The sequence below is a fragment of the Palaemon carinicauda genome, chromosome 38, assembly GCF_036898095.1.
Source record: "Palaemon carinicauda isolate YSFRI2023 chromosome 38, ASM3689809v2, whole genome shotgun sequence".
Lineage (NCBI taxonomy): Eukaryota > Metazoa > Arthropoda > Malacostraca > Decapoda > Palaemonidae > Palaemon > Palaemon carinicauda.
In genome coordinates this window covers 62,501,469-62,527,483 of record NC_090762.1, presented here as the reverse complement: position 1 = coordinate 62,527,483, position 26,015 = coordinate 62,501,469, and the positions used below count along the sequence as shown (strand labels likewise).

Sequence of the window (26,015 nt, the reverse complement as noted above, 5' to 3'; positions counted from 1 at the left end):
GGGCTGAGGTTACCGGAGTTAGTCTGGGGTGAATGAGTAGAATGACTGGCACCTTTCTTCCTTTCACCTTCTCCCCCCCTGTGGGGAAAACAGCACCAAGGTCCTAAGCACAGCTGACCTCACCTCTCTGCAGATAAAACTTATTTCCTTGTGCATCTTGAGTATAGATATTATGCTTTGTTGCATCCCCAAGATCTCTCTGAGGGAGGATGTTGGGTAAGTCTAGAAAGAACTCCTTAGATGATATTGAGTTCCTACGTTAAAGATAAGCCACATGGCTAGTCGCATAAACACACATGCTTCTGCAGGCTGCTAATAGTGCATACACTAATTGCAGCACTTCATTTTAGCGAGGCTAGGGTTCCTTTACATTCGACCATACATCGAGGAAGAGAGAATCCTGGGACAAACCAATGCTAGTTGGTGAGGACTTCCTCCCTCCTAAGAATGAGTCATCCCTCTAAATAGCAAAGGGTTTGTACTTGTGCAGGAAGTTCAGGAACAAATCACAAATTTGTTAAATAATTTGTATACAAACCTGGAGCTATTTATACAAATTGGTCCATCACCCGGTTCCCTAAGAAGTCCTGCCAGAAAGAAAAAAGGGTTGCTGAGCTCAGGTGTGTGAGTGAGGGGAGTAGATGTGCTACCGCCATCCCCCGTCGCTAACTAGCGGTTGGGGTAGTTATCCCTCACTAAAATTATCATGGCTCATCTTTCAGCTTCGCCGAAATAAGGTTAGGTTTTAGCCTCTAATCTCGTTCTTGAAATTCATAGAGAAGGATACTTTTTCTTGAAACATTTGCCAGACTTCATTCGAACCCTTTTGTTTCATTATCAAATAAATTTTGGTCTATATAAATAGACACAGGATGAGCGAAACATACCTAATGGCTGTAATTTGTCTTGGTGATCTATTTGATGGCTCTTCCACTGATTGATGAAATGCTCCTGACCCTGTAATTAAAATAGTGAGCAAGCTATGGATATATCATGTCAAAAGCACCTTTAGCTGCTTGAAATTTTGCATTTGTAATAGCGTTTTTGTAAATACTCTGGATACTGGCTCATAGTTTATTGTAGCATCAAAGCCATTTGTGGTGAACTTGATTGATAAAAGGGTTTTACCATATGTCAAGTTTCTTTAGATTATATACGTCTTGTTTCAGAGAGGAAGGAGTACAGGCAACACGGGAACGCATGGTAGCAGCCCAGAAAAATGCTCAGAAGATATTTTTGAGTTTGGTGGAAGACCCAATGGATGTAGAAACATTAAAAAATTTGGTAAGTATCTGTTAGACTTCAAACCATTATGATTATTCAGTTTTACTCTTGTTTATTCACAGACTAACAACCCAATACAAAAAAGGTAATATATTGTCAACTGTACTAACTTAACAGATAATTTACTACTGTTCTCTAATGAATGATAGCAAAGTCTTTATAATTGTTTGTCTTTGTTGAATTTGAAGGTATTGTATATCCCAGTGGAATTTGAAGGTGTTGTGTCTCCCCAAAAGAATCTATTCTCAATTTGTTCCTACTTGTATACTGTATAAAGCTTTTGTCCTGTAAAATAGGGAATGTCTTCAGAAGAGATGGAATGACCTTTGAAATTATTAACAGGTTAGTTAACGACAGGTGCTTAGCGCAGGCTAGTAGCCCCAGCTATTCTCCTGTCTCAAAGACTTGGCTTTTATCTTCATCCTCAGCGAGTGATTGTACTGTTATGTTCTATCTAAGACTGTTTAATCCTTTTCTCATACGTTTCAGTTTGAAAGGTTGATATTGACTTCATGTTAATAATCAACGAAGCAGGAATGCGATTGAAGGTGGACACTCCATTGTTTTATTACCAAACTGGCATATTGTTCGCAATTATCCTTGTATGCCGAGTGTTGATCGAGGCCTCCCGCTAAAGGCATAGGTATCCATTGAGGAGAGGAATGGCAAAGTCTACTCTGTCATTCTTGACAGGTCTCATGACAATGCCAGTGAGACTGTTTACCACTTAGCACCCTTCATCAAGTTTGTTGATACTTTTGAGTACAAGCCTTTGTCTTGGTCTTGGGGAGTATGCTACAAGAGCAGGGAGAACTCTGATCTGTGTGGGGTAGTTTTTTGGGGTTCGTTGAAATGTGATGTGATCGCTGTAATCCAATATATTCTGAAAGGTCTTCCTTGCAGACTATCCCCGGCGAGTGACGTAAGGAAGTCTATTGCCTTTCTTAACTTGCAGGTAGGCATTTGATGTTCTTTTTCAGGAAGCTGGTAACTAAGGCTACTTCAGCCCTGTGTCCTGATTACCAGTGAAACCAGTGATATCAACAATATCAGTGCTGGGACTGTCAGCTACTCCAGTGGTGATCCTCACAGTGTACCTTAAGTCAAAAAAGCAACTTAGAATACTTCTGCTCCTGTGGAAAAAAATAGATGAAGCCATAAAGGCATAAAAAGGTTTAGGGAAGTGATTAGCTTGAATTGCCTTGCACTTGTACCCCTGTGCCAGTGACCCTGGAGCTCCCGCACTCCATGTATCAGTGACCCCAGCCCTGTGTCTGTTTTATGTATAAAGGTGAGAGTGTCCATTTATTACCCCTGCAACAGTGATTCCATTGTTGTGGTTCCTGTTGTAGCAGCCTCTATGGTTCTCACCTTGTAGGAGCTTCATCAACGATAGTTACTGAGACGACTTCTGTACTTGCAGGACCTAGTTTGGTCCTCCTCTTTCCCTTCCCCATCTTCCAAGGAGAAAAAGTAGATGTTATAGTCTCAAGAATAGGAATCTTGATATCACCTCTCTTTTAGGGGGGTAATTTTTATTTTTCCTAGCTATGCAAACATGAGTTCTTTAATGTTGAACTTCTCACCTCAACCTCCACTCTCGGTCCTGAGGCAAAGGTTAAAAGTGAAGAGTCATTGTCCAGAGAGTAGGCATGGCTACTTTCCCACACTCACCACCTATCATTAACTATCTCATTAACAATTTTAACAACCACTCTAGCCCTGCTAAAGACATTCCATATTTTAAAGGACTGAAGTTTGCATAGCTAGGAAAAATACAAATTACTTTTAAAACTTATGTTTAATCCTTTTCAGTCAGCTTATACCTGTTCCTTTTGGTCTAGGCCTACCAAGCTGTCCACCTTTTTTTACTTTACTTTGCTTCTAAGAAAATTTCTTTCCTCAAACCCTATGAGCTTCTAGAAGAGTTATTCTATGATTGTTTTAATGTAGTAGATATTAACCCTGGATAGGTACGATGGGTCGTTTGCGACCCCGAGCGTAAAAAAAAAACAGGTTTTTCTCACGTGACTCACCCCCGTGACTGAATTTGTGGGTGATCGACCTGCAGGAGGTGTCTCCCCTACACGCTCTAGTAGTGTCCAGATGTGCATTGCTGTAGCTGTACTCCTTCCCCGATTTCTGAGACGCGTCGGGGTCGAGCGCGACCGAGTTTACCCTTCTAAGGTAGTTTGCATAATTATCAAAGTTATTACGTATTATGAAATTGTCGTAGAATGGTGCAACTTGTATAGGTTATCAGTTGTGGAAAGTCTTGGTGGATTGTTTGGCTACCATGTGCATGATTTTTTTTTTAGTTAAAAGGTCGTTCATCACCACGAGGACCATTTTACCGCGAGTGCCCCTTTTTAATTTTTTTTCATTTTTTTGCCAAGTCATTTTTCCGTAAGATATTGCCAAATAGGGTCGTAAAACTTTTGCTTGTTTAGTGTTGGAAAGTGTGTCTAGATGATCTGGCTACCCATGCATGACTTTGTTTTTGTCAGATACGACGTAGTTATTGGTATATTGGGTATTTAACTGCGGTTACCAATTTCTGTTTTTTTTTCAATATTTGTAAAAATTACTACGTAGTAAGGAATTGCCGTATATTATTCATTTTTTTTTCATGTTTATGTGTTAGAAAGTGTGCCTTGATGGTTGGGCTAGCACGTGCATGTCTTTTTTTTTATCTGAGATGCCGTATATTAGAATGTCGGGCATTTTACCGCGAGTGTCCCTTTTTCATTTTTTTTCATTTTTTTGCCAAGTCATTTTTCCGTAAGATATTGCGAAAGTGTCGTAAAACTTTTGCTTTTTTAGTGTTGGAAAGTGTGTCTAGATGATCTGGCTACCCATGCGTGATTTTGTTTTTGTCAGATACGACGTAGTTATTGGTATATTGGGTATTTAACTGCGGTTGCCAATTTCTGTTTTTTTTTCAATATTTGTAAAAATTTACTACGTAGTAAGGAATTGCCGTATATTATTGATTTTTTTTTCATGTTTATGTGTTAGAAAGTGTGCCTTGATGGTTGGGCTAACACGTGCATGTCTTTTTTTTTTTTATCTGAGATGCCGTATATTAGAATGTTGGGCATTTTTCCGCGAGTGCCCCTTTTTATTTGTTTTGCATTTTTTTGCTTAGTCATGTTACCGTAAGGAATTGGCAAGTAGTGTCGCAAAACTTATATTTTTATAGTGTTGGAAAGTGTTTCTAGATGATCTGGCTACCCATGCCTATTTTTTTTTTAGCCAGATATGGCGTATATATAAGTATGTGTTCGATTTTCCTGTGATTGCCATTTTTTCGTTTTTTCCCATTTCTTTCAAAATTACTACGTACTAAGGAACTATCACAGGGTAATATTTCATTTATATGTTTATTTGTCGGAAAATGTACCTTGATGGTTTGCCTAGCACGTGGCTGAAATTTTTTTTTTTCTGAAATGCCGTATATTAGAATGGCCATTTTTCCACGAGTGCCCCTTTTTATTTGTTTTGCATTTTTTTGCTTAGTCATGTTACCGTAAGGAATTGGCAAGTAGTGTCGCAAAACTTATAATTTTATAGTGTTGGAAAGTGTTTCTAGATGATCTGGCTACCCATGCCTATCTTTTTTTTAGCCAGATATGGCGTATATATAGGTATGTGTTCGATTTTCCGGTGATTGCCATTTTTTCGTTTTTTCCCAATTCTTTCAAAATTACTACGTACTAAGGAACTATCACAAAGTAATGATTCATTTAGATGTTTATTTGTCGGAAAATTTTGTTTACTTTTTTTTTTATTGAATATCATCAAATTTTTTTAGCTAAAATATTATATTGTTTTACATTTTTTTTTTCGATTTTATTTCCCTTCAAAAAAATTTTTTTGGGTCAGAATTTTAATTTTATAGTCGTAAAATAATCGACAATTATCCAGCAACCCACCATACAATTTTTATGCATATCCAATAATAATTAGATTAGTAAATAACACCTTGAAATTGACATACCCTTCCTACATTTCAAGTGGCAGATTAGGGAGTCTGAGTCAGTGTGGTTGGCGGCCATTTTGTGGACATATCCGAAGCGTAAGCTGCCCTATCTATATATATTCTTGTTCCCTATAGAATTTGTGATATTTTGGTATATTTTTACCTGCATAAATATCATATTATATATTAAATATATGTATTTTTTTACGAAATTTCTAAGTACTCAAAAAATTACCTTTAGATATGGCCCCTGATATAAATGTAATTTACAAAATAATGAAGATTTTTTTACATATTTCTATTTTAGGATAACATATGTTTATTCCCTAAAAAAATTAGCCACTTCCTATTTCATTTGGGTACCCAAAAAAATTCATGAAATTTGGACAAATTTTTTTGGCCAAAAAAAGTTACCCTTTTTTTCTCATTTCAGATCTTCACCTCCATGGGTCTGACTTCATCCAAAATACATCAAGATGTGTCCTAAACATTCAAGAATCAATTCCTAAAAGGAATTGTGTATATATGTATAAACGTTTTTTTTATGAATTTTTATGTCAGGTCTTTTTTTTTTCTACTTAATTTTTTAAAATATTTATAATAAATAGTTTTTCTGCAGATGAGTAGTATTTATCTTTACAGTTGTTTTAAGCATTCATTGAAGTTTTTTTTTGGCAAAAGAAAAAAGGAGGTTACTGCAAAAACTGATTTTTCAAGAATTTTTTTTGGCGTCGGGGTCGTTCGCGTCCGAGTATACCCTTAAAGGGGTGTCCGAGGAGCGTACCTATCCAGGGTTAATAATTTATTTGATGCCACTGCAATTCTCGGTAGTCATCTAACTTTACAGAAGTTACTACGCATTATTCCATAAGTTTTATTTCATCTGTGACTAGGTTTGGAAATTATCTTTCAAATCTGGCGGTTGAATCCATGCAACATTTTCGTTGAACAGGTTGATATTCTCTCATTTTATAGTTTATATATGAATTATCATTTTAACGTTGTTACTGATCTTTAAATATTTTATATTTTTATTACTCCTTATGTATACTGTACTTTATTTGTCTCCCATTTCCTTTCTGGACTGATCTCTTTTCCCTGTTGGGGCCCTTTGGCTTGTAGCATCCTGCTTTTCCACCTAGGTTTGTACCTTGGCTAGTAATGATAATAATAATACATTTTAAACACAAGACTTACCTGGTAGTTGTATATATAGCTTACGTCTCTGACGTCACGACAGAAAATTCAGATCTCGCGGCAATCACCGATTGGATAGCCAGGTGTATCACCGGCGCACCCTAGTGAGGTACCTTAGAACCATCCCCTGTTCCCTCATATTTTCTCTGTCGCCGCTAGCGACAACATTGTTGCAGATTCTCCTCGCTTTTTTCCTGATATTATTGCTGTCCCTTTGGTGAAGTACAATAATTTGGTTTTTGACTCTCGCTTGATTGGATTTTCGACTGGATACTCTTGATTTATGTTTGGATATTGATATTTTGACCCTTGCTCGTTGTGATCTCTCTAACAATTTTTCAAAATGGCCACCCCCCCCATAACATTTAGAGTGTGTGTGAATGGGTGTAAGACCCGGTTGCCAAAGGCCTCCATTGATCCTCATTTACTCTGTGTTAAATGTAAAGGTAAGGTTTGTGAGCTGGATGATAGATGTGACGAATGCCTTCTATTATCTGATCGTGAGTGGCTTGAATTTGATTGCTATTCACGAAGGCTAGAAGGAGATAGGTTAAGGCGTAGTTCTTCTCGCTTTTCTAGAGATTTTTCCTCTTCCCATATCACTTAACCTATTCCTTCCCCTGTAGTGGTAGTTCCTGATCCCACTGCGAGTACCGCTAATGAGCCTACACTTAAAGACCTGACGTTGGCTATTCAGGCGTTGGGCGTGAAGGTTGAGTCTATCGCTGCTGATAGGACGCAGTTAATGGCTGACGTTAAGCAGCTTAAAAGTGAAAGTGCGAGAAGTGCAGTGAGTGTTATTAGTGCTGTGGAGGGTGCTCCTGCTCGGGCTTGTCGTTCTCCTAGTCCTAGATCTCTTCCAAGCTCCCCAACCCCTGGGAGAAGGAATGTCGAAAGACGAAAGGAAACGAGAGGCTTTAGCTCCGGAGCAGACGTCCCCTCGAGCGTTCCTGTTGACGTTTCCCAAGACGTTCACCCTCACCATATGAAAGGTGAGGTTAAGGTGTTTTATTCATCCTCGGATGACGACGTTCCTTAAAGAGGCTGGCGTCAAGCGTCCAGACCTCTTTAGAGGAAGTTTGATAATGGCAACCAGCATCCTTCCAGGATGTCTCAAGGTCCAAGCTGTAGCCATTGAAGTAGCCCACGCTTTCATTCCAATGATGAGAGCTCGCCTACCAAGCGTCCTGCTAGGACGTTATATTCTGTAAAGAATCGTCCTGTTGTTGGGCAGTTGGCTGAACCAAGCATGCCCTCGGTTCATGCTCCTCCGCCTCCTTCAGATTGGCTATCGCTCTCTGGACGGTCTAAGCGGTCTTTAAGCGGTGTAGAGAATGAGCCTGACTTTGATGTCTCGTCACCTGTTTCGGTAGATCCTAATCTTAATATGTTGAAAGAGATGCAGCTAAAGCTTTCGTCTTTTATGCAAAGCTATCAAGCTATGGAACCTTCCGCTCTGGACGCCAAACGACGCAAGGCGACAAGTCACGAGACTCTTGTAGACAAACAGCTTGTATCGGGATGTGTTGAGCGTTCTATAGTGCGTAGCGTCCAGCGTTCTGGTGAACAGGACCTTAAAAGCCCTTCTTCACGCGACGAACGCCCTACTTTCCAGGAAGTCGAGCGTCCTTCTAAGCGAAGCGCCGAACATCGTATTAGGAGTAATAGTGAGCGTCCTTCTGCAAGTGCTTTCGAGCGTTCAGCAAGATGCGATGTTGAGCATGTTCCAGAATGAGGCGGCGAACGTTCTTTTTTTTCTAAGAAAGACATTAAGCATTCTTCTAGTCGTGTAGTCGAGCGTCTTTCTATCCAAGACGTCGAGCGTACAGCAAAACGGGAGGTCGAACGTCCTTCGGGATGTGTGGGTGAGCGAGGACGCGTCGTCGATCGTCCTCCAGGACGCGACGTCGAGCGTTCTCCAGGACGCGACATCGAGCAGCAAACTTCCAGACAGGATGTCGAGCAAGATCCAGAACCCCTTGGCTCTGATCGCGTGGACCGTGAGCGTTTTACAGAGCGTCAAGGGACTTTATCAGACGAAGAGGTTGATGTTCTCCTTTCTCCTGTCGAACCCTTTGAGGAGTTATCTGAAGAGAAAGACTAAATCTTTTCGCCCTTCAGTGGACTTAAAGAAACTAATGAAAGTATTCAATGATTAGTTCCCAGAGTCTTTTGTTCCCGTTGCTCCACGTTCGCCTCCATCGGAATTCACCCTTGGGAAACCTAAGAAGAAGTCTCTGTTTACTAGAATGGTGCTGTCTCGTTTGTCAAAGAGACCTCTTAAGTTGATGGGAGACTGGATGGGATCCAAAAAGGATCAAGGGAAAGCAGCATTCGCTTTTCCTCCAACTGGATTAGCGTCTAGGTCCAGTATATGGTACGATACGGAAGAAGTTCTCGGCTTGGGAGTTCCGGCCTCTGCCCAGGGAGTCTTCTCAAGCCTGGTAGACTCTCGCCGTAGATCGGCCATGAGGAAGACCAAGGTTCTCTGGTCTACTTCAGAGTTGGACCATCTACTCAAAGGTGTCTTTAGAGCCTTCGAGGTCTTTAACTTCCTCGATTGGACTCTGGGGGCCTTGGGTAAGAAGGTTGCTGTACTTAGAGACTTCTAGTTTGATCCATGTCATGTCCTGCAGGGACAAGGCATTGCGAGACGGTTCGCATGAGTTGGCAGCGATTTTTATAGCAGGCGTCCTTAAAAAGAGAGCCCAGTTGTGTTCATTTCTGTCACTAGGGGTTACTCCCTTCCAGAAATCTGAGTTACTGTATGCTCCGCTAGCTTCATCTCTTTTCCCGCAGGATCTGGTTAGGGAGATTTCTTCCGCTTTGACTCAAAAGGCCATCCAAGACCTAGTCTCTAAGACGGCAAGAAAAGTCTTACCATCGTCCTTTTCTAGCCACAAGCCTAAAGACGATACACCTTTTACAAAGTTTTCCCAGCCCTTTCAAGGAAAGTCTTCTAATAGGGGTATCTCTAGGCCAGTTGGAAGAGGAGCTTAGAGGAGAGGAGCTAGGACAGGGCGAAGCAGGGTCTGACTGCTTTCGCCTTCAGTCAGTAGGAGCCAGACTACATACCTTCTGGCAGGCATGGGAGAAGAGGGGGGCAGACCTTTGGTCGGTCCAACTTCTAAAGGAAGGTTACAAGATCCCTTTTATAAGGCAACCTCCTGTGATTTTTTCACCAGTGGATCTCTCTCCCAGGTACAGAGAGGAGTTAAAGAGGCAAGCGTTACAGCTTCAAGTGTCTCTTTTGATGGAGAAGAGGGGTATAGAAAGGGTACAGCCTATTCCTGGTTCCCAAGAACTCGGGGGATGGCGTCCAGTTCTGGACGTAAGTGTTCTCAACACCTTTATCCAAAAGACAAAGTTCTCGATGGAGACACCGAAGTCAGTTCTTGCAGCAGTAAGAAAGGGCGATTGGATGGTCTCACTGGATCTCCAGGACGCTTATTTCCATGTCCCTATTCATCCGAGCTTCAAGCATTATCTGAGGTTCGTATTCCAGGGAGATGTTTTTCAGTTTCGAGCCCTCTGTTTCGGCCTCAACACCGCCCCTCAGATTTTTACGAAACTCATGCTCAATGTGGCCAGGATTCTCCACTCAAGAGGCATCAGAGGTTCCTTATACTTAGACGATTGGCTTCTCAGAGCTCGCTCTCACGATCTCTGCCTGAAGGATCTTCAGACAACATTGAAGCTGGCAGAAGAATTGGGTCTTCTGGTCAACAAGGGCAAATCGTTTCTGACACCATCACAAGAGATTCTCTATTTAGGGATGGTGATTAAGAGTCGAGTTTTTCGGGCTTTTCCGTCTCCCTTAAGGACGGAGCAAGCCATCCGGAAAGTACAATCTTTTCTAGGAGAGCAGAAGTGTTCTGCGAGGAAGTGGATGAGTCTGTTGGGAACCCTCTCCTCGTTAGAACAGTTTGTCTCCCTAGGAAGACTGAATCTTCGACCTCTCCAGTTTCACCTCAACTCTCACTGGAACAGGAAGAAGGATTTGGACACAATGTGTGTTCCAGTCACAGAGTCAATAAGAAGTTGCCTTCAGTGGTGGAACGATCCAGTCAAGTTCCAGGAGGGTTGCCCACCAGATCTGAGGAACCCAGACCTTGTGTTCCGACACCTCGGACTCAGGGTGGGGAGCTACACTGGGCAAGCTGGAAGCATTGCGGTTGTGGACGGAGGCTCAAAAGCTCTTCCACATAAACCAAAAGGAGCTGCTAGCAGTCCTCTTGGCCCTAGAAAGCTTCGAGGGGTCAGTCCGGAACAAGGTAGTACAAATCAATAACGACAACACCACGGCATTGGCTTACATTACCAAGCAAGGAGGAACTCACTCGATCTACCTTTACGAGACGGCAAGGAATCTGCTCATCTGGGCAAACGAAAGGCAGGTAATATTGATTACAAGCTTCATACAAGGGGAGAAGAATGGTTTGGCAGACAGTCTCAGCAGGAGAGGGCAAGGCCTACCCATAGAGTGGACTCTCCATCTGGAAGTATGCAAAAGTCTGTGGAAACTTTGGGGTCGGCCTTGCATAGGCCTTTTCGCGACCTCAAAGACCAAGAGGCTAGAGACGAATTGCTCCCCAGTGCCAGATCCCGAAGCAGCACACACGGACGCGTTCCTACTAAATTGGTCAAATCTAGACGCGTACGCTTTTCCGCCTTTCAAGATCATTTATAAGGTTCTACAAAAGATTGTGGCAAGCGAAGGGACCAGAATGACCCGAGTAGCCCCCTTCTGGCCCTCAAGGGAATGGTTCACAGAGGTACTGGAATGGATGGTGGACACTCCCAGAAGCCTTCCTTTGAGAGTAGACTTACTCAAACAACCCCACTTGAAAAGGCACCATCAAAGTCTCCAAAATCTTCAGCTAACTGCCTTCAGACTATCGAAAGACTCACAAGAGCTAGAGGCTTTTCGAAGGAGGCAGCTAAAGCAATTGCAAGAGCAAGGAGGTCTTCGTCCATCAGAGTCTATCAATCCAAGTTTACAGGGAATGGTGTAGAGTCAACTCCGTTTCCTCTTCCAGTACCTCTGTGACTCAGATTGCTGATTTCCTTTTGTTCCTGAGAAGGAAGCGCAATTTTTCTTCATCTTCTATCAAGGGATACAGGAGCATGCTGGTGACCGTTTTCAGACAGAGATTTGGATCTATCAAATAATAAAGACTTACATGAACTTCTTAAGTCTTTTGAGACTTCGAAGCAACATTGCCAGGATTCACCAGCTTGGAATCTGGATATAATCCTGAAGTTCCTTATGAGTGACAGATTTGAGCCCTTGCACTCTGCATCTCTGAGGGACCTCACGATGAAAACCCCTTTCTTGGTTAGTCTGCCAACAGCCAAGAGAGTTAGTGAAGTCCATGCCTTCAGTGAAAACGTGGGTTTTCAGGATAACAAAGCTATCTGCTCATTACAGTTGGGTCTCGCCAAGAATGAGCGCCCTTCGCAACCTTGGCCTAAGGCCTTTTAAATTCCAAATCTTTCGGATATACAGTAGTTGACAATGAGTTAGAGAGATTCCTATGTCCAGTAAGGGCCCTTAAGTTTCACTTGGACAGGACGAAGAAGTTAAGAGGCAAATCGGAAGCACTGTGGTGCTCGGTCAAGAAACCATCCTTGCAAATGTCTAAGAATGCCCTGTCATTTTTTATCTGACTTTTAATCAAAGAGGCTCATACACATTGGAGTGAGACAGACTTTGGTCTTTTAAAGGTCAAGACTCACGAGGTGAGAGCTGTAGCAACCTCAGTGGCCTTCAAACAAAATCGTTCGTTGCAAAGCATTATGGACACAACCTTTTGGAGGAGCAAATCTGTGTTCGCTTCACACTATTTGAAAAGTGTCCAGACTTTATATGAGGACTGGTAGACTCTGGGACTGTTCGTAGCAGCGAGTACAGTAGTGGGGGAAGGATCCACCACTACATTCCCATAATCCTAATACCTTTTCTTTCTCTTGGAACTTTTAATTTGTTTTTATGGTTGTCTTGTGGAGATTGTGACAGTCTTCTGCAATCATTGATTGGTCAGGTGGTCAATTTTGTTCCTTGAGAGCACCTGGAATTGGGTATTAGAGGAGGCTCTGTCACAGAGAGGTGTGGTCACCGGTTTGACAGCTCCTAGGGAATCTTCAGCCCCCCTGAGAGCACTGCTGGATCTCATAAGGAAAGCAGACATAATAGCAGAGTATCATTGAAGTCAGCTTCCTTATCAGGTACGAACCCTCAAGCTCGTTTTATTTTTAAACCCTTAAGCAGAATTCCAACTATAGTGGCTGTCTCTAACCCTCCACCAAAGGTGTTAATCAGCTATATATGTAACTACCAGGTAAGTCTTGTGTTTAAAAATGTTATTTTCATTATAAAATAAATTTTTGAACATACTTACCTGGTAGTTATATATAATTAAATTCCCACCCTCCTCCCTTCTAGAGACTAGAGGCATAGAAAATATGAGGGAACAGGGGACGGTTCCAAGGACCTCACTAGGGTGCGCAGGTGTACGGTACACCTGGTTATCCAATCAGTGATTGCCGCGAGTTTTGAATTTTCTGTTGTGACGTCAGAGACGTAAGCTATATATATAACTACCAGGTAAGTATGTTCAAAAATTTATTTTATAATGAAAATATCATTTTATCACGGTAAGTATTGAAATAATAATTTTTGCTATTGAAATTCCATTGTTTTCACTATATTTGGAATAATTAATATGTTTTGTTCATACAAGAGATAACCTGTATATTTAGAGGCTGGAAATTTTGGGTAACTTGTAAGCAAACGGAATTCTATTTAATTATTAAGGACTATACCTTAGGAACACTAGTTTTTGGTGAAATGTGGTATCAACTTATAAAAGTACTAATTCATTTTGAAAATTAATACTTTTTTTTTATTAATTTCAGCTTTGCTACATCAATCCAGATATATATGAGCAAGTTGAAACAGACAGAGGATCTTCAGGAGTATGTGGCTATCCCATGTGTACAACCGAATTTGATGGTTTTTCTGGTGATCAGCGTTATAGGATTCGTAACAACAAAGTGTATGACATTACATTAAGAAGGGTAAGTTTGTTAGCAGAAGACAGTAGTTATGAAAGTGTAGCAGTACATGAGTTACAGTGGAAACATGCTTTTCTTTGATTATTTGGTAATACTGTATTGGTAACCATGAAGTTGCCTACAGATAGTAGGTAGCTCATGGGTTGCACAAAGATCATAGTTATGATTTCTCCTTAGTCATCAAATCTTCTGTAGTCTTCATATAAGCCACTTTAAGAAGTCTAATAGATTCATGCGCTTTTGGGAAGGGTGACACTTGTTAGAAGCGTTTCGTCAGTGGAGTTGTCATTTCCTACTACCTTTATCGTAAAGACTCAAATGACGAGTAGCCAGGGATGTTCCACGTCACTTTCACCACCATCTCTTCTTTGCCATCTGTTATTATTATTATTACTATTATTATTATTATTATTATTGTTGTTGTTATTGTTGTTATTACTATTTTTTATTATTATTATTATTTATTATTTATTATTATTATTACTTGCTAAGCAACAACCTTAGTTGGAAAAGCAGGATGCTATAAGCCCAAGGGCTCCAGGAGGAAAAATAGCCCAGTGAGGAGAGGAAACCAGGAAAAATAAAATATTTAAGAACAGTAACAACATTAAAATAAATATTTCCTTTATAAACTATAAAATTTTTTAACAAAACAAGAGGAAGAGAAATTAGGTAGAATAGTGTGCCCGATTGTACCCTCAAGCAAGAGAACTCTAACCCAAGCGACTGTGGAAGACCATTGTGCAAAGGCTATGGCACTACCCAACACTAGAGAACAATGGTTTGATTTTAGAGTTTCCTTCTCTTAGAGGAGCTGCTTACAAGCAATGAAGTACCATTTGCTCTGTCTGGTAATCTATCATACTTTACTTACGTAAAACTAGAGAACACAGGAATGCCAACTCCAAACTGTTCCTCTCCATGCCTCAGGAAGAAGCATACCACAGAGAATGGGGTTTCTTGGCTAAGGTAGGTTATTGTCAGAGCTTAATGCAATATGACAGATGGCAAAGTTGAAGAGGGAAGAGTATGGGTCCTTAATATTTCAGCCCTTTGCCTCTATTGCTTTTAAACAATTTGGATTTGTTTTGATTTTAGTCCAAGTCCCAGTTTACCTTTGATCATTTTTATTTTAGAGATGTATCTTATAATTAGATGTAATTGAATTCAGTGGTACTGACGGTTGTAGTGAGTCATGTATTACCTATTAAGGGAGATGCCAGGACTCATCTTCCACCTCACAACCCACCTTCACCCTTCATTCATTGCACATTCAAGATGCAAAACTTTCTGTGGTTATGGGCTGCTTTGGTAAATTGAATAAATTGGTACCTGCGATAAAATTTTCTATGGAAGTGAAAAGCATTGTAGGCTTTTTTTTTATTGCCAATATATTTATGTCTTATGTAGATGGTAAGAGTTCTTTCCTAATCTTCAAAGACTCTTAATTGGTAAAAGTGCCTTGATATACATTCAATGGATTAAACAATACAATGAATAAAATTATGAGCTACCAGAGCTTAGTTCCTAACTATTCGCAATTTAACTGCTTCATCTACAGTTTACAGAAAAAGGGAGGAACATGATTGAAATATAACTTAGGGGGCTAATGTATCATGCATCAGCGACTGACTACCTTCTGTATGTCAAACAAATGTCTATTGAACAGTTTATCGTATATGATTGGGTTTGTATAAAAAATATTTTATTATAAAAAGATATTACAATACATTATTATCATTATAATTACTAACAAAGCTACAATACTAGTGGGAAAACCAGCATGATATATGCCCAAGGGCTCCAATAGGGAAAATAGCCCAGTGAGGAAAGGAAATAAGGAAATAAATAAACTACAAGAAAAGTAATAAACAATTAAAATAAAACTTTTAATAATAGTAATAGCATTAAAATAAATATTTCATATATAAATTATAAAAACTTCAAAAAACATGACGAGAAATAAGATAGAATAGTCAGCCTGAGTATACCCTCAAGCAAGAGAACTCTACCCCTAGACAGTGGAAGACCATGGTACAGAGGCTATGGCACTACTGGGAATTTTTGTTGTCCTCACCCGAACATCCAGCAAGAATCAATATATTTCTTTGGGATATTAAAACTTGTAATGTCAACCACTTAGATATTCAAGTACGTGAGTAGGAAAGTTTATGCTGCTATGCATCTGTATGTAAATATGTGAAGGCTACCTTATGTCATCATTGATTTAATAATGGGACTGGGTGTTCAGCATGTTTCACTGCAATTTGAATTTTCTTCCCTAATTGGTTCCTGTGCATACACAAGCCTTTCATCCTTTAAGAAAGGCAATTGTCTTCAGCAGATCTGACTCCTGTCAAGGATTTCACTTTTTCTTCGGCCACAGCGAGTACAATTGTACTTTTGTATCCTATCCAATGCCGTTTGTTCTTTTTCTCAAACATTTTAGTTTGTTTATTTGATGTTGGCTTTGTGTTATTAAAGGAATTTTGAGGAAAGGCCAGGGACTTAACCAAGAACCTAAGTGACAGAGTACTAAACGGGCAGACAAAGATGAATTCCCAAACAAGTGAACAAACAATGGCCGCCATGAAAGGCCAGACGGGAATAATAAAACAGACTATACTGGATATAAAACAAAAGCCCGGTACAATAAAATACTGTCAAAACAAACTATGGTACTTAACATTGGAATGTGTGAAGATGGAGCTTCGGACATGACAAAATAAATCCACGATAGATAAAAAAGACCGAGAGCACAACAAAACAATTCAACACTTTGTATTCCAAAAAGAAGGATGTTGTTCAGATGGCGCTCGCGTCGTGGCGGTGGTGGTTGGCTAGGACCTTTGTATCGGCCCATCCCTTTGACGAAGGAATTAACTAAATGGAAGACAACCTGTGAATAGTGGTTTTCACGCGCCTTTGCTTTATACACGACACCCAAAAGGTGCTCGCGCGAGGGTAGTAACCTCAGCATTCCATGCTTTTTTCTTTCTCTGGTATAATTGGAAGGTTTTATCAGAAAAGATATATAAGAAGGACTCTTTTCACCCGGCGCCACAGATCGACCCAGAAATAAAATATAGCAGGAATGGGAGTAAAGAGGCCTGCTTCAGTTTATGGCTAAATTAGCATTAGATCCATTCATTCTGCACCTTAGGAGCATGACTGTTTAAAATTATCCTCATTCACCAAGTGTACTGTAAATCGTGGCCTCCTATTAAGGTGGGGCTATTCTTTGAAGAGCAGACAAGCTAAATCTTCTCTGGGGTCATTTCTTTTTTAGTGCTTTTTGCTCCTCATCAAGTTCACTGAAGCTTCTGGGTATACAGTACTCTACTGGCTTTGCCCAGGTAGTATGCTTCAGGAGTAGGAAGAACTTGGCTATACATCAAGTACATCAAGGAGCTTTTCATGGTTGGTGAAGTGCGAGGTGATTGCCACACTCCAACATGTGCTGGAAGCTCTTCCTTGTAGAATGCCAATGATAAGTGACCTGAGGAAGACGTGGCTTTCCTTCAGTCTTGCTGGTAGGCCCTTGCGAGCTGGTAGTAAAGGCTACTCCACCTCAAGTCTCTCGGTGATGTCAGCAGTGGTGTCATTACAAGCAATATCAGTCACCCCAGTGGTGATCGCTGCAGTATGCTCTGAGCTAAGAAAGCAGCTAAGAAGGCTTCTCCCCTTATGGAAGTAGAATTGCCAAAGCTCGAAGGGTGTAAATATACTCCTGGCCTGGGAAACCTCAGTGTGTCACCCTGTTGCCCGTCCCGTGATTGGTTTCAGTGCTTACTCACCCCTGTGCTTTTCATCGCTGTTCCCATCATCCCTTTACCTGTGACACTGGGGCCCTTGGTTCCTACCCTCCATGTACCAATAACCCAGCCCCCCGTGTCTGTGTTACTGGTGCCAGTGAGAATGATGGTATTGTGGTCCAGGTTGGAGCAACCTTTGTGCTTCAGGTTGGAGCAACCTTTGTGCTTCTTCCCTTGGGGAAACTTTGTTGTTGATGGTCTCTCAGACGAGTTCTCCTCTTGCAGATCCTGATGGGAAAGTTGAAAAGAGGTCGTAGCAAATTTGCTCCTATTCCCCTTCTGATTCTGATTCTTAGCCGTCTTCCAAGAAGTAGAAGTCAAAGTCAAGGAAGGGCAGTTGCAGTAAAAAGAAAAGGGCTCTTTATGAGGGGGAGGATGATGGAATGAATACTTAATCATTGGCCATCTTGCACCAGGTATTTAATTTCAGACTGCGTCTCTCCTTTAGGGGGAGAAAGTTACCTTCATTGACCAAGTACCAGGTACATAACCATGTAGTACTCTCCTGGCCCTATCAGTCAGCTTATCCCAATGAGGAAAATTTTGGAAGTATAAGTCTGTATGTGTCTTTAATACTTTGTGTACCAAACAATTATTTGTTTTTTTTCTTGAAAAAAAACTTTGTATCTAGTACTAAATTCATAACTATACACCTCATTACAGTATATTTAGCCTTATTCGACTGTGTGTACATTCATAAATATTTTCTTGCCTGATTTTTTATGTTCATATCCAAGTATTATGTTAAATGTCTCCTTGAATTAGAGTTTATGTGATGTTCAATGTTATTAAAAACTTTTCTTTTCTTTCCAGAACTTTTGCAGTGATGTGTGTTATGAAGCATCCAAAATAGTGAAGGAGCAAGTCTCCGTTGAACCATTGTATCTAAGAGATGATTTGCCAAGAAAAAGTTTGGAAGTGATTATTCCCGATCGTGAAAAGCTCAAAGGCCTATATGGAGAGGAGATTGATATTGGAGGTAACATAGTAAATTGTCTAGCCTCTAAAGCTCTTAATTCTTATATCTATAACAAATAGTTAGTTTTAAGATGACTTTAGACAAATTAACATACGGACAGACTTCACTGATTGAGATGATTTTGGCATGTGATAAGAAGGGGAAAGTAGTTAGTCAGATAGAAATATGAGAGCTGCAGCAGGAGGAAAGATAAAAATAATAAAGGCCCAGATTACATAGAAATTAAGTTAGAAAGGGACTAGACATATGTGAGTGAGAAAGATCGTTCTATCTCTAATCTGAAAACAAGATAACCTTATGTTCAAACATTAAAAAAAATTAAATCCTTTCCGGAAAGTGGCCATGTGGTTTCTGTGGGAAAGGTGGGAGGATGAGTTCAGTAGTTCAGTATACCTTATGTAATTGATGGTGTTACAAAAGATGCTCAGTATTACAAACTTAGAGTATATCCATCACAAGATTTTAGACTCCCAGACTGTATCAGAACATACATGAAAGATACCATCATGAAGTACAATTTTGTGATAGATATGCAGGTCTTAAAATACTGTAGGTAGAAAAAAAATTACACATACTGCCTTTTGAAGTAGGGATTGAAAGTTAAGAAGGGCAATTCCACCATTGATGAAACAAAGATGGCTAGAGTGCTGGTGAATAAAAATATCCTATTATGTAGTAGAAAGATCAAAGATTTAAGATGGTTGTATAAAGCCTGCAGTACTCTACATAGCAGACGGTGATGCTACAGAATGTTAATTCAGGGCCATAGTTTAGTAGGAAAATTGTATTATGATTTAGGAAGTGAAAGAGGTATGTGGTGTTCAGCTGATGAGAAGGGATGAGGAACCATTAGTTAAAAAAGCAGATATGGAAAAAGTAAGAAAAATCACCTACAGGGAAAGCCGAAATCCTGAAAAATTTTGAATAAAAGAAATCTTTGACTTGATAGGGGTAAGTTCACAGAGCAGAGGTGTAGAATTCACAACAGCAAAATGCAATATGCAGGTATTTACAATTTTTTTTACATTCCAGAATCCATCCAACATAGAACGGTATAAAGAATATTGCTGCATTCAGTAGTATTACCTCAGGATATGAAATGATTTCATTCTGGAGTGGCTTTCGTAAAATGATTTTTTCGTATAATAAATTAGAATGAAAATAGAGCCAAATACATTTGAATCATTCAATATGCCTAAGTTTACCACCCAAATTTTGTTTTGTATCCTGAGTATTTTTTTTGTGATATGAGTCAAAATAATCTTTGTATGTTTTGAAAAATTAGTTTTTCGTATACAGAAATTTTTGTATCTTGAGGTTTCACTGTATTTCCCATGAATATGTTAGGAAAATTAAGAAATCTGCTTCTTGTCTTACAAGCAGTAATTCAAGATAGTAATTACAAAGTTGTGAATAAATTTGAAATACTCTACCATGTATGTATAACTGAGTCTTGCATGCTGCTACAGTGTGTGCCACATTTATTATAGTTATTAGTGCTTTAAGAGTACATAGTTTTAAGCGGACAGCCAGGCTACATTTAGACTCATAGGACTGATACAAACGATTTTATGTTAAATACTATGTGGAAAATGATTCAGTTAGATTTTATGCAATTACAGTTGGAGAACAGTTTTAATTGTTTCTTATATATTTAGGTGGAGTGAACCCTTTCTTCATCAGCCAAGCACAAAAATCCTCAAAGTCTTTTACATCTTTTGCTGAAGTTGCTCAAGATGGACTTCGTATGTGTGCTGAAAACTCTCAAAAACTTGACAAAGAAAACCATAAAAAATCAGGTGCTCGTGAAAATAATAAATCAAATTCTCAGGGTCGTGAACCGGTTATACCTGAAGAGGTCACTTCGGAAGAAAACCAGAAACTTTCAAGTTGGAGACAAAAAGATGAAATTCCTAAAGAAGAACTGAAAAAAGAAGATGAATCCCATAATGAAGAAATATTTAATGCTCATTCAGCTGTCTTAAAGGTATCAAAATTAATAATTTCTTATACTATATAGATGTTAAATGCTCCTGTGTGTCTACATACCTTTCCGCCTTTGAAACAAGGAGTGTCTTTAGTGCAAGCTGAACAGATGTTGAATTATTTGACATGGCAGTTAACAACAGGTGGTGCACTTGAGCAAGAGCCCGTCTTGCCCTCTTTTGGTTTTTAACTGCAATGAGTATGGATGTATTGTTGCAGTTTTAATGTAGATTTACATCTTTTTCTTATAATATACTAGTTTTCAGTGGATGATTGCTTGAAATCGTAAAGATGGCAATGGAGGCTCAATTTTGTAAATGCAGAGGAAAGGGAGGACGCTGCAGTTAGTTTATTGGAAGAAGGGCAATGGGCCCCAACTGTCTCTGCACTTCTTGCCAGGAGCATAATTGTTTGTAGTCATTTCATGTGACGAGTGCAGATCATGGCCTCCAGTTCAGTGGCTTTGAGAATGTAGAGAAAGGATAAGTCTTCTTTGGTGTCATACTTGGCAACATCCTAGCTGATATCAAAGAAGCTTTAGGTCCGCTTCACATAAGCGAATCGAAACCGTGCGGTTTAGAAGTTAATGTAAATCAATGAGGCCCTTCACATGATGTCCGTGTGAAAGAATACCTAGACAGTAGTGAGTTGCTAATTGCATGCACTGCTACTTCGAATACTCAAGAAGTCTATGACGCCCTTCACACAGGAGGTTTTCCTCCGTCCGGCAGTCATGATTCTGTTGTTGCAGAGGGTATCCCCTCATACAAACTGTTGATGATGAGTTTGACCTAAGGAAGGCCAAGAGTCTTACAGGTCATCAATGTCTTTTCTGAGGGAGCTGGTAGCTAAGGCTACTTCCCCCTCAGTATCCCTAATGCCAGTGGACTCAAGTGGTGACCCCAGTATTTGTGCAAGAGGGTTGTAAAAAAAACTTCAGCACTGGTGGCTGAATACACCAAAGTCAATGGGGCTTAATAAGGCACCTACACCTGTGGTGGTAATGTCAAATCTGGAAGGGTATAAGAAAACCCTTGGGCTGTTAAAACCTTCATGTGCGGCTCTGGTACCTGTCATCAATGTGCCAATAGCTTCAGTGCCTTCCATCCCTGTTGCAGGGCCCCATACCCCTGTGCCTGTTGCGAGTGCCAGTGTGTGTACCTACTGCATCCCTTGTGACAGTATTCCGCAGTGTTGTGGTTCCTGTCAGAGTGACACAATGTGGTTTCTCCCCTTGGAGGAGCTCTGTCGTCGATGGTCGCTCAGCTCTTGACTATACTGCCTTGCAGCGCGGGCAGTTTGTAAGCATCAGTCTGCACGCAACAGTACTAACCACTAATAAGGTTAACTTTATTTAAATATTATAGGATCTCTGAAATGCGAAGACAGAACCCACGAATAGCGAGGGTTGACTGTACTCATGAGATCACCTGGCTGCTTATGTTTTTTCTCTGTTCAGCTCAATTTGGTGGCTGATTGACTGAGTGTTCATTGTGCCACACCTCAGGATGACTCTGATTGCCCCCAGATTGCCTTATACCAAGTGATATCCCAATATGTTAGCACTTTTAGTCGAGGTCTCGAGAGAACTAACCCACGGACTATTCAGTATCTTCTCAAAGTAAAAGGGTTTTCATGAGGGACAGCACAGGAAATGTCTGAATACCTGAGACAGTCTATTGCAACTGCCTACCATGGAAAGTTAGCAGTCATCTGCGATTAGTGTCGTAAAAGAGGTATTTCTTAGGAATGAGTATTTCTAGCACAGATCGTGGACTTCCATGTCTTCCTTCGCTGAGAGAAGAACTTCAGTTGTAACTGTAAAAGGCAACTGCTCAGCCTTGAGTACATTCTTTTGATAGAGGGCTGTTGACCTTTCCTCTTCAAGGAAGTTGTCTATGATCGTGGTGAGCCTCAAGCAGTCACATCCACTGAGGAACCTCAGGGCCCCATAGTTGGATGTGACCCTTGTTCCCATATGATCCTTTGAGGTCATCAGACAGACATCTGTCTCTCAAGACTCTCTTTGCTATAATCGATTTATTTTGAGTTTTCTGGCATTCTGATATCGAAAGTCATTGACATCGATATCGTTTGTAATAAATAAAGAATAAAGGAAATTCAATTTAAAACCATAAGAGCGAAGATGTCCTTATGAACGTTAAATAGCTTTAAGAAGACTTGTTTTTTAAATAATTCTAAAAATACCACTAGCATTGTACAAATACATCTTGCCCAAGAATCTTGACAAGGATGAACCACCCATCCTTACCTTGAGCCTCAAACAGACATTTATTTCTTAAGGTGCCATAAGTGGGGCATTCAGTCAACAGATGCCTCACTGTCAGGGGTACCAAGCAGTCATCGCAATGTGGCTGATGTTAGCTAGTCATCAAGAACTTGTGTGTTAACAGTGTGACCAATGCAAAGATGACAAAGAGTAGTCTCCCACTTTCGGGGCATCATGTTATATCTCCATGGAGATATGACATTTGTCATTTCTCTCATCTTATTTCCATCTAAGCTATCCCAATGCTGTTGCCGTTTAATATTAAAAAAAACTCCTAATACTTGGTTAAAAAAATCATTACAGGGAATGGGAAACCTTCTTGGCAGCAATTCAGCTGCAGTATTCTCTGCCAGTAAATCTGCCTTCTCATTTCCAGGCACACTTACTCATCCAAGAATCCAGCATAATTGAACTGTTATACCTCTCAGCCCCATAATAAAGAGCCACCCAAAAATCTGTAAAACTAAAGAGTTACTGGAATTAAAAACTTCTAAAGCTTGTAGGACACTTCTTCCATCACTAAAATTTTTTAAATTTCCCTGCTCCTTTCATGTTATTTTTTCAGTAGCGGTTAGTATGCCATATACGGTAGTTTGGCAGTAGATATAGAAGATACTTTGGGAAGTGTACCTTTACAATTAAAAGCACTGCTATATCTCCAAATCCAAAGCCAGCATCAGATTTGGAGCCATTAGTGAAGATAAAAGTTGCATTCCTATCTTCCTCAACATGTTCCATGAAAATAAACTGGGCTTCAAGTTAGTCATATTCTTTTTTATACCAAAAATAGTTACAGAAAAGATATTTCAGGTATTTTCCATGGAGGGGTTGGTGATATACTAAATAGAAGCAATTCATTTTTTAGTTACAGTATATCAAGACTGTTTATTCTTTTACCTGAAACCTATAAGGTTGAGGAGATTTTGGGTGTAACTCAAAATATCTCCAATGCCTTGCCTTACAAGGTTTGCAGTCTGAAAGGCTACAGAATGACAAAGTCTTTGTAACCTAAACCAATACCGAACTATAGAAGACTCGGTAAAGGTAATTCTCCGGTGTCAATAAGGAGGCTTGGGATAGGTGAAATTATAAAAGCTCCTGTGGCCAATCTGTTACCAGTATGGTGTTTAGAACCTAAAATCTTTAATCAGCTTGGGATGGCTCTTTGCTATCCATAGCATAGGCGTTGCAGTGGTTTGCGGACTGTGGCCAGAGGTAGCACCCAAACTGCCTAGTGTCCGAATGCCGACTACAACCCAACGTTCACTACACAAAAAATATACAACAGTGGAATACCCAAAAATCTAGGTAACGGGTCAAGAGAATGGAGCTTTGGGCACCACCCCTTGATTTATAGAACAAAGACCCTTGAAATCTGTACATTCTTTAGTTCAAGGGTTATTAGTTTGTTGTGTCTGGTTGGAAAAGTGTATGATAGACTACTAATCAATTGGATTAAGGATAGAACAGAGGATGCAATCTTAGAAGTATTTTTACGGTTAAGCAGGTATGCAAGAAATATTTAGCAAAAGGTAAGGAGGTGTATGTTTCATTTATGGATTTGGAGAAAGCTTATGATAGAGTTGATAGGGAAGCAATGTGGAATGTGATGAGGTTATATGGGATTGGTGGAAGGTTATTGCAAGCAGTGAAGAGTTTGTACATAGGCAGTAAAGCATACGTTAGGATAAGAAATTAAATGATTTAGTGGTTTCCAGTGAGAGTGGGAATGAGACAGGGATGTGTGATGTCGCTCTGTTTGTTCAATTTGTTTGTTGATGGAGTTTGGAGAAAGGTAAATGCTCGAGTGCTTTGTCGAGGATTGAAACTGATAGATGAGATCATGAGTGGGAGGTGAATCAGTTGTTGTTTGCAGATGATACGGTATTGATTGCAGACTCGGAGGAGAAGGTGGATCGATTAGTGACAGATTTCAGGAGGATGTGGGAGAGAAGGGAGGATGTGGGAGAGAAGGAAGTTGAGAGTTAATGTAGGTAAGAGTAAGGTTATTAGATGCACAAAAAGGAAGGGTGTTGCCAGGTTGAATGTCATGTTGAATGGAGAGTTACAGTACTTGAGGAAGTAGATAAGTTTAAAGACTTGGGGTCTGTTGTTACTGCAAATGTTTGAGTGGAAGCAGATGTACGTCAAAGAGTGAATGAAGGATGTAAGTGTTAGGGGCAGTGAAGGTAGTGATGAAGAATAGAGGGTTAGGCATGAATGTAAAGAGAGTTCTGTATGAGAAAGTCACTGTACCAACTGTGATGTATGGATTGGAGTTGTGGGGAATGATAGTGACGGAGAGACAGAAATTGAAAGTGTTCGAGATGAAGTGTCTGAGGAGTATGGCTGGTGTATCTCGATTAGATATGTTTAGGAACAAAGTAGTGAGGGTTAGAACGGGTATAAGAAATGAATTAGCAGCTAGAGTGGATATGAATGTGTTGAGGTGGTTTAGCCTTTTAGAGAGAATGGAAAATGGCAGTCTCCTGAAGAAGGTGATGAATGCAAGAGTTGCTGGGAAGAGTACAAGAGGAAGGCCAAAGGTTTGGGTAGATGGATGGGGTGGAGAAGCTCTAGGTTATAGGAGGATAGATGTGAGAGGCAAAAGAGCATGCTAGAAATAAGAATGAATGGCTAGCGACTGTGACACAGTTCTGATAGGCCTTGCTGTTTTCTCTGGTCGCTTTGGTGACCACTAAGGTAGCAGCAGTAGGAGATTCAGTATATGACACTTCATTTGTGGTGGATAATGGGGGAGGGTGATCTGTGGCACCCTAGCAGTACCAGCTCAACTTGGCTGAATCCCTCATCAGGCTGGGAAGTGCTAAGAGAAAAAAGTTCCCATATTGTTCTTTTTTTTATGTCAGCTAACCGCTAAAATTTGGGAAAGTGCCTTGTAGATACTGTAGATAGATAGATTTTAGTTCATTCTGCTGCTAAACCCTTGCTTCCATAATTCTAGTCGTTCTATAAGACAGAAAGATTATAAGGCAGAAGACCGAGCAAGTTGTTCTGACCCTAATATCCCTCTACTCAATTAAGTAAACCCTTCTCAGTAGCCTCAAATTACTTATCGTATGTGGTTGGCAGGGCATATCGTATGATTCCTTTAAAACTCTGAAGGGATTAACAAAGTTTCAACTAAATTGTACGAGTTTTTATGGCATTGTAATTTAATAACCACTCATTTGATTAGCTTTCTATAAAAAGAAAGCATTACATGTAAATATCAGTTGTGAGGAGTACCGTATATACTCGTGTAATGTTCGACTTCGTGTAATGTTCGACCCCCCTATTTTGCCTTCAAAATCATGAATCCATCATATACCTCATGTAATGTTCGAGTCTTGATTTTGGCAGTAGGCTAGATGTCTTTTATCTCCAGCATACCATAATTACTAA

The 26,015-nt window shown here is 40.1% G+C and overlaps 1 protein-coding gene across 1 annotated transcript in view; it reads left to right on the top strand.

Annotated features, from left to right (window-relative positions):
• LOC137630678 (putative RNA polymerase II subunit B1 CTD phosphatase RPAP2) overlaps positions 1-26,015 on the top strand; it is a 91,209-nt gene that overhangs the window by 38,635 nt on the left and 26,559 nt on the right. The window contains exons 3-6 of the mRNA XM_068362297.1: positions 1,170-1,284; positions 13,382-13,543; positions 18,169-18,334; positions 19,993-20,321. Coding sequence (XP_068218398.1) covers positions 1,170-1,284; positions 13,382-13,543; positions 18,169-18,334; positions 19,993-20,321 — 772 coding nt within the window. The remainder of the gene's footprint in view (positions 1-1,169; positions 1,285-13,381; positions 13,544-18,168; positions 18,335-19,992; positions 20,322-26,015) is intronic.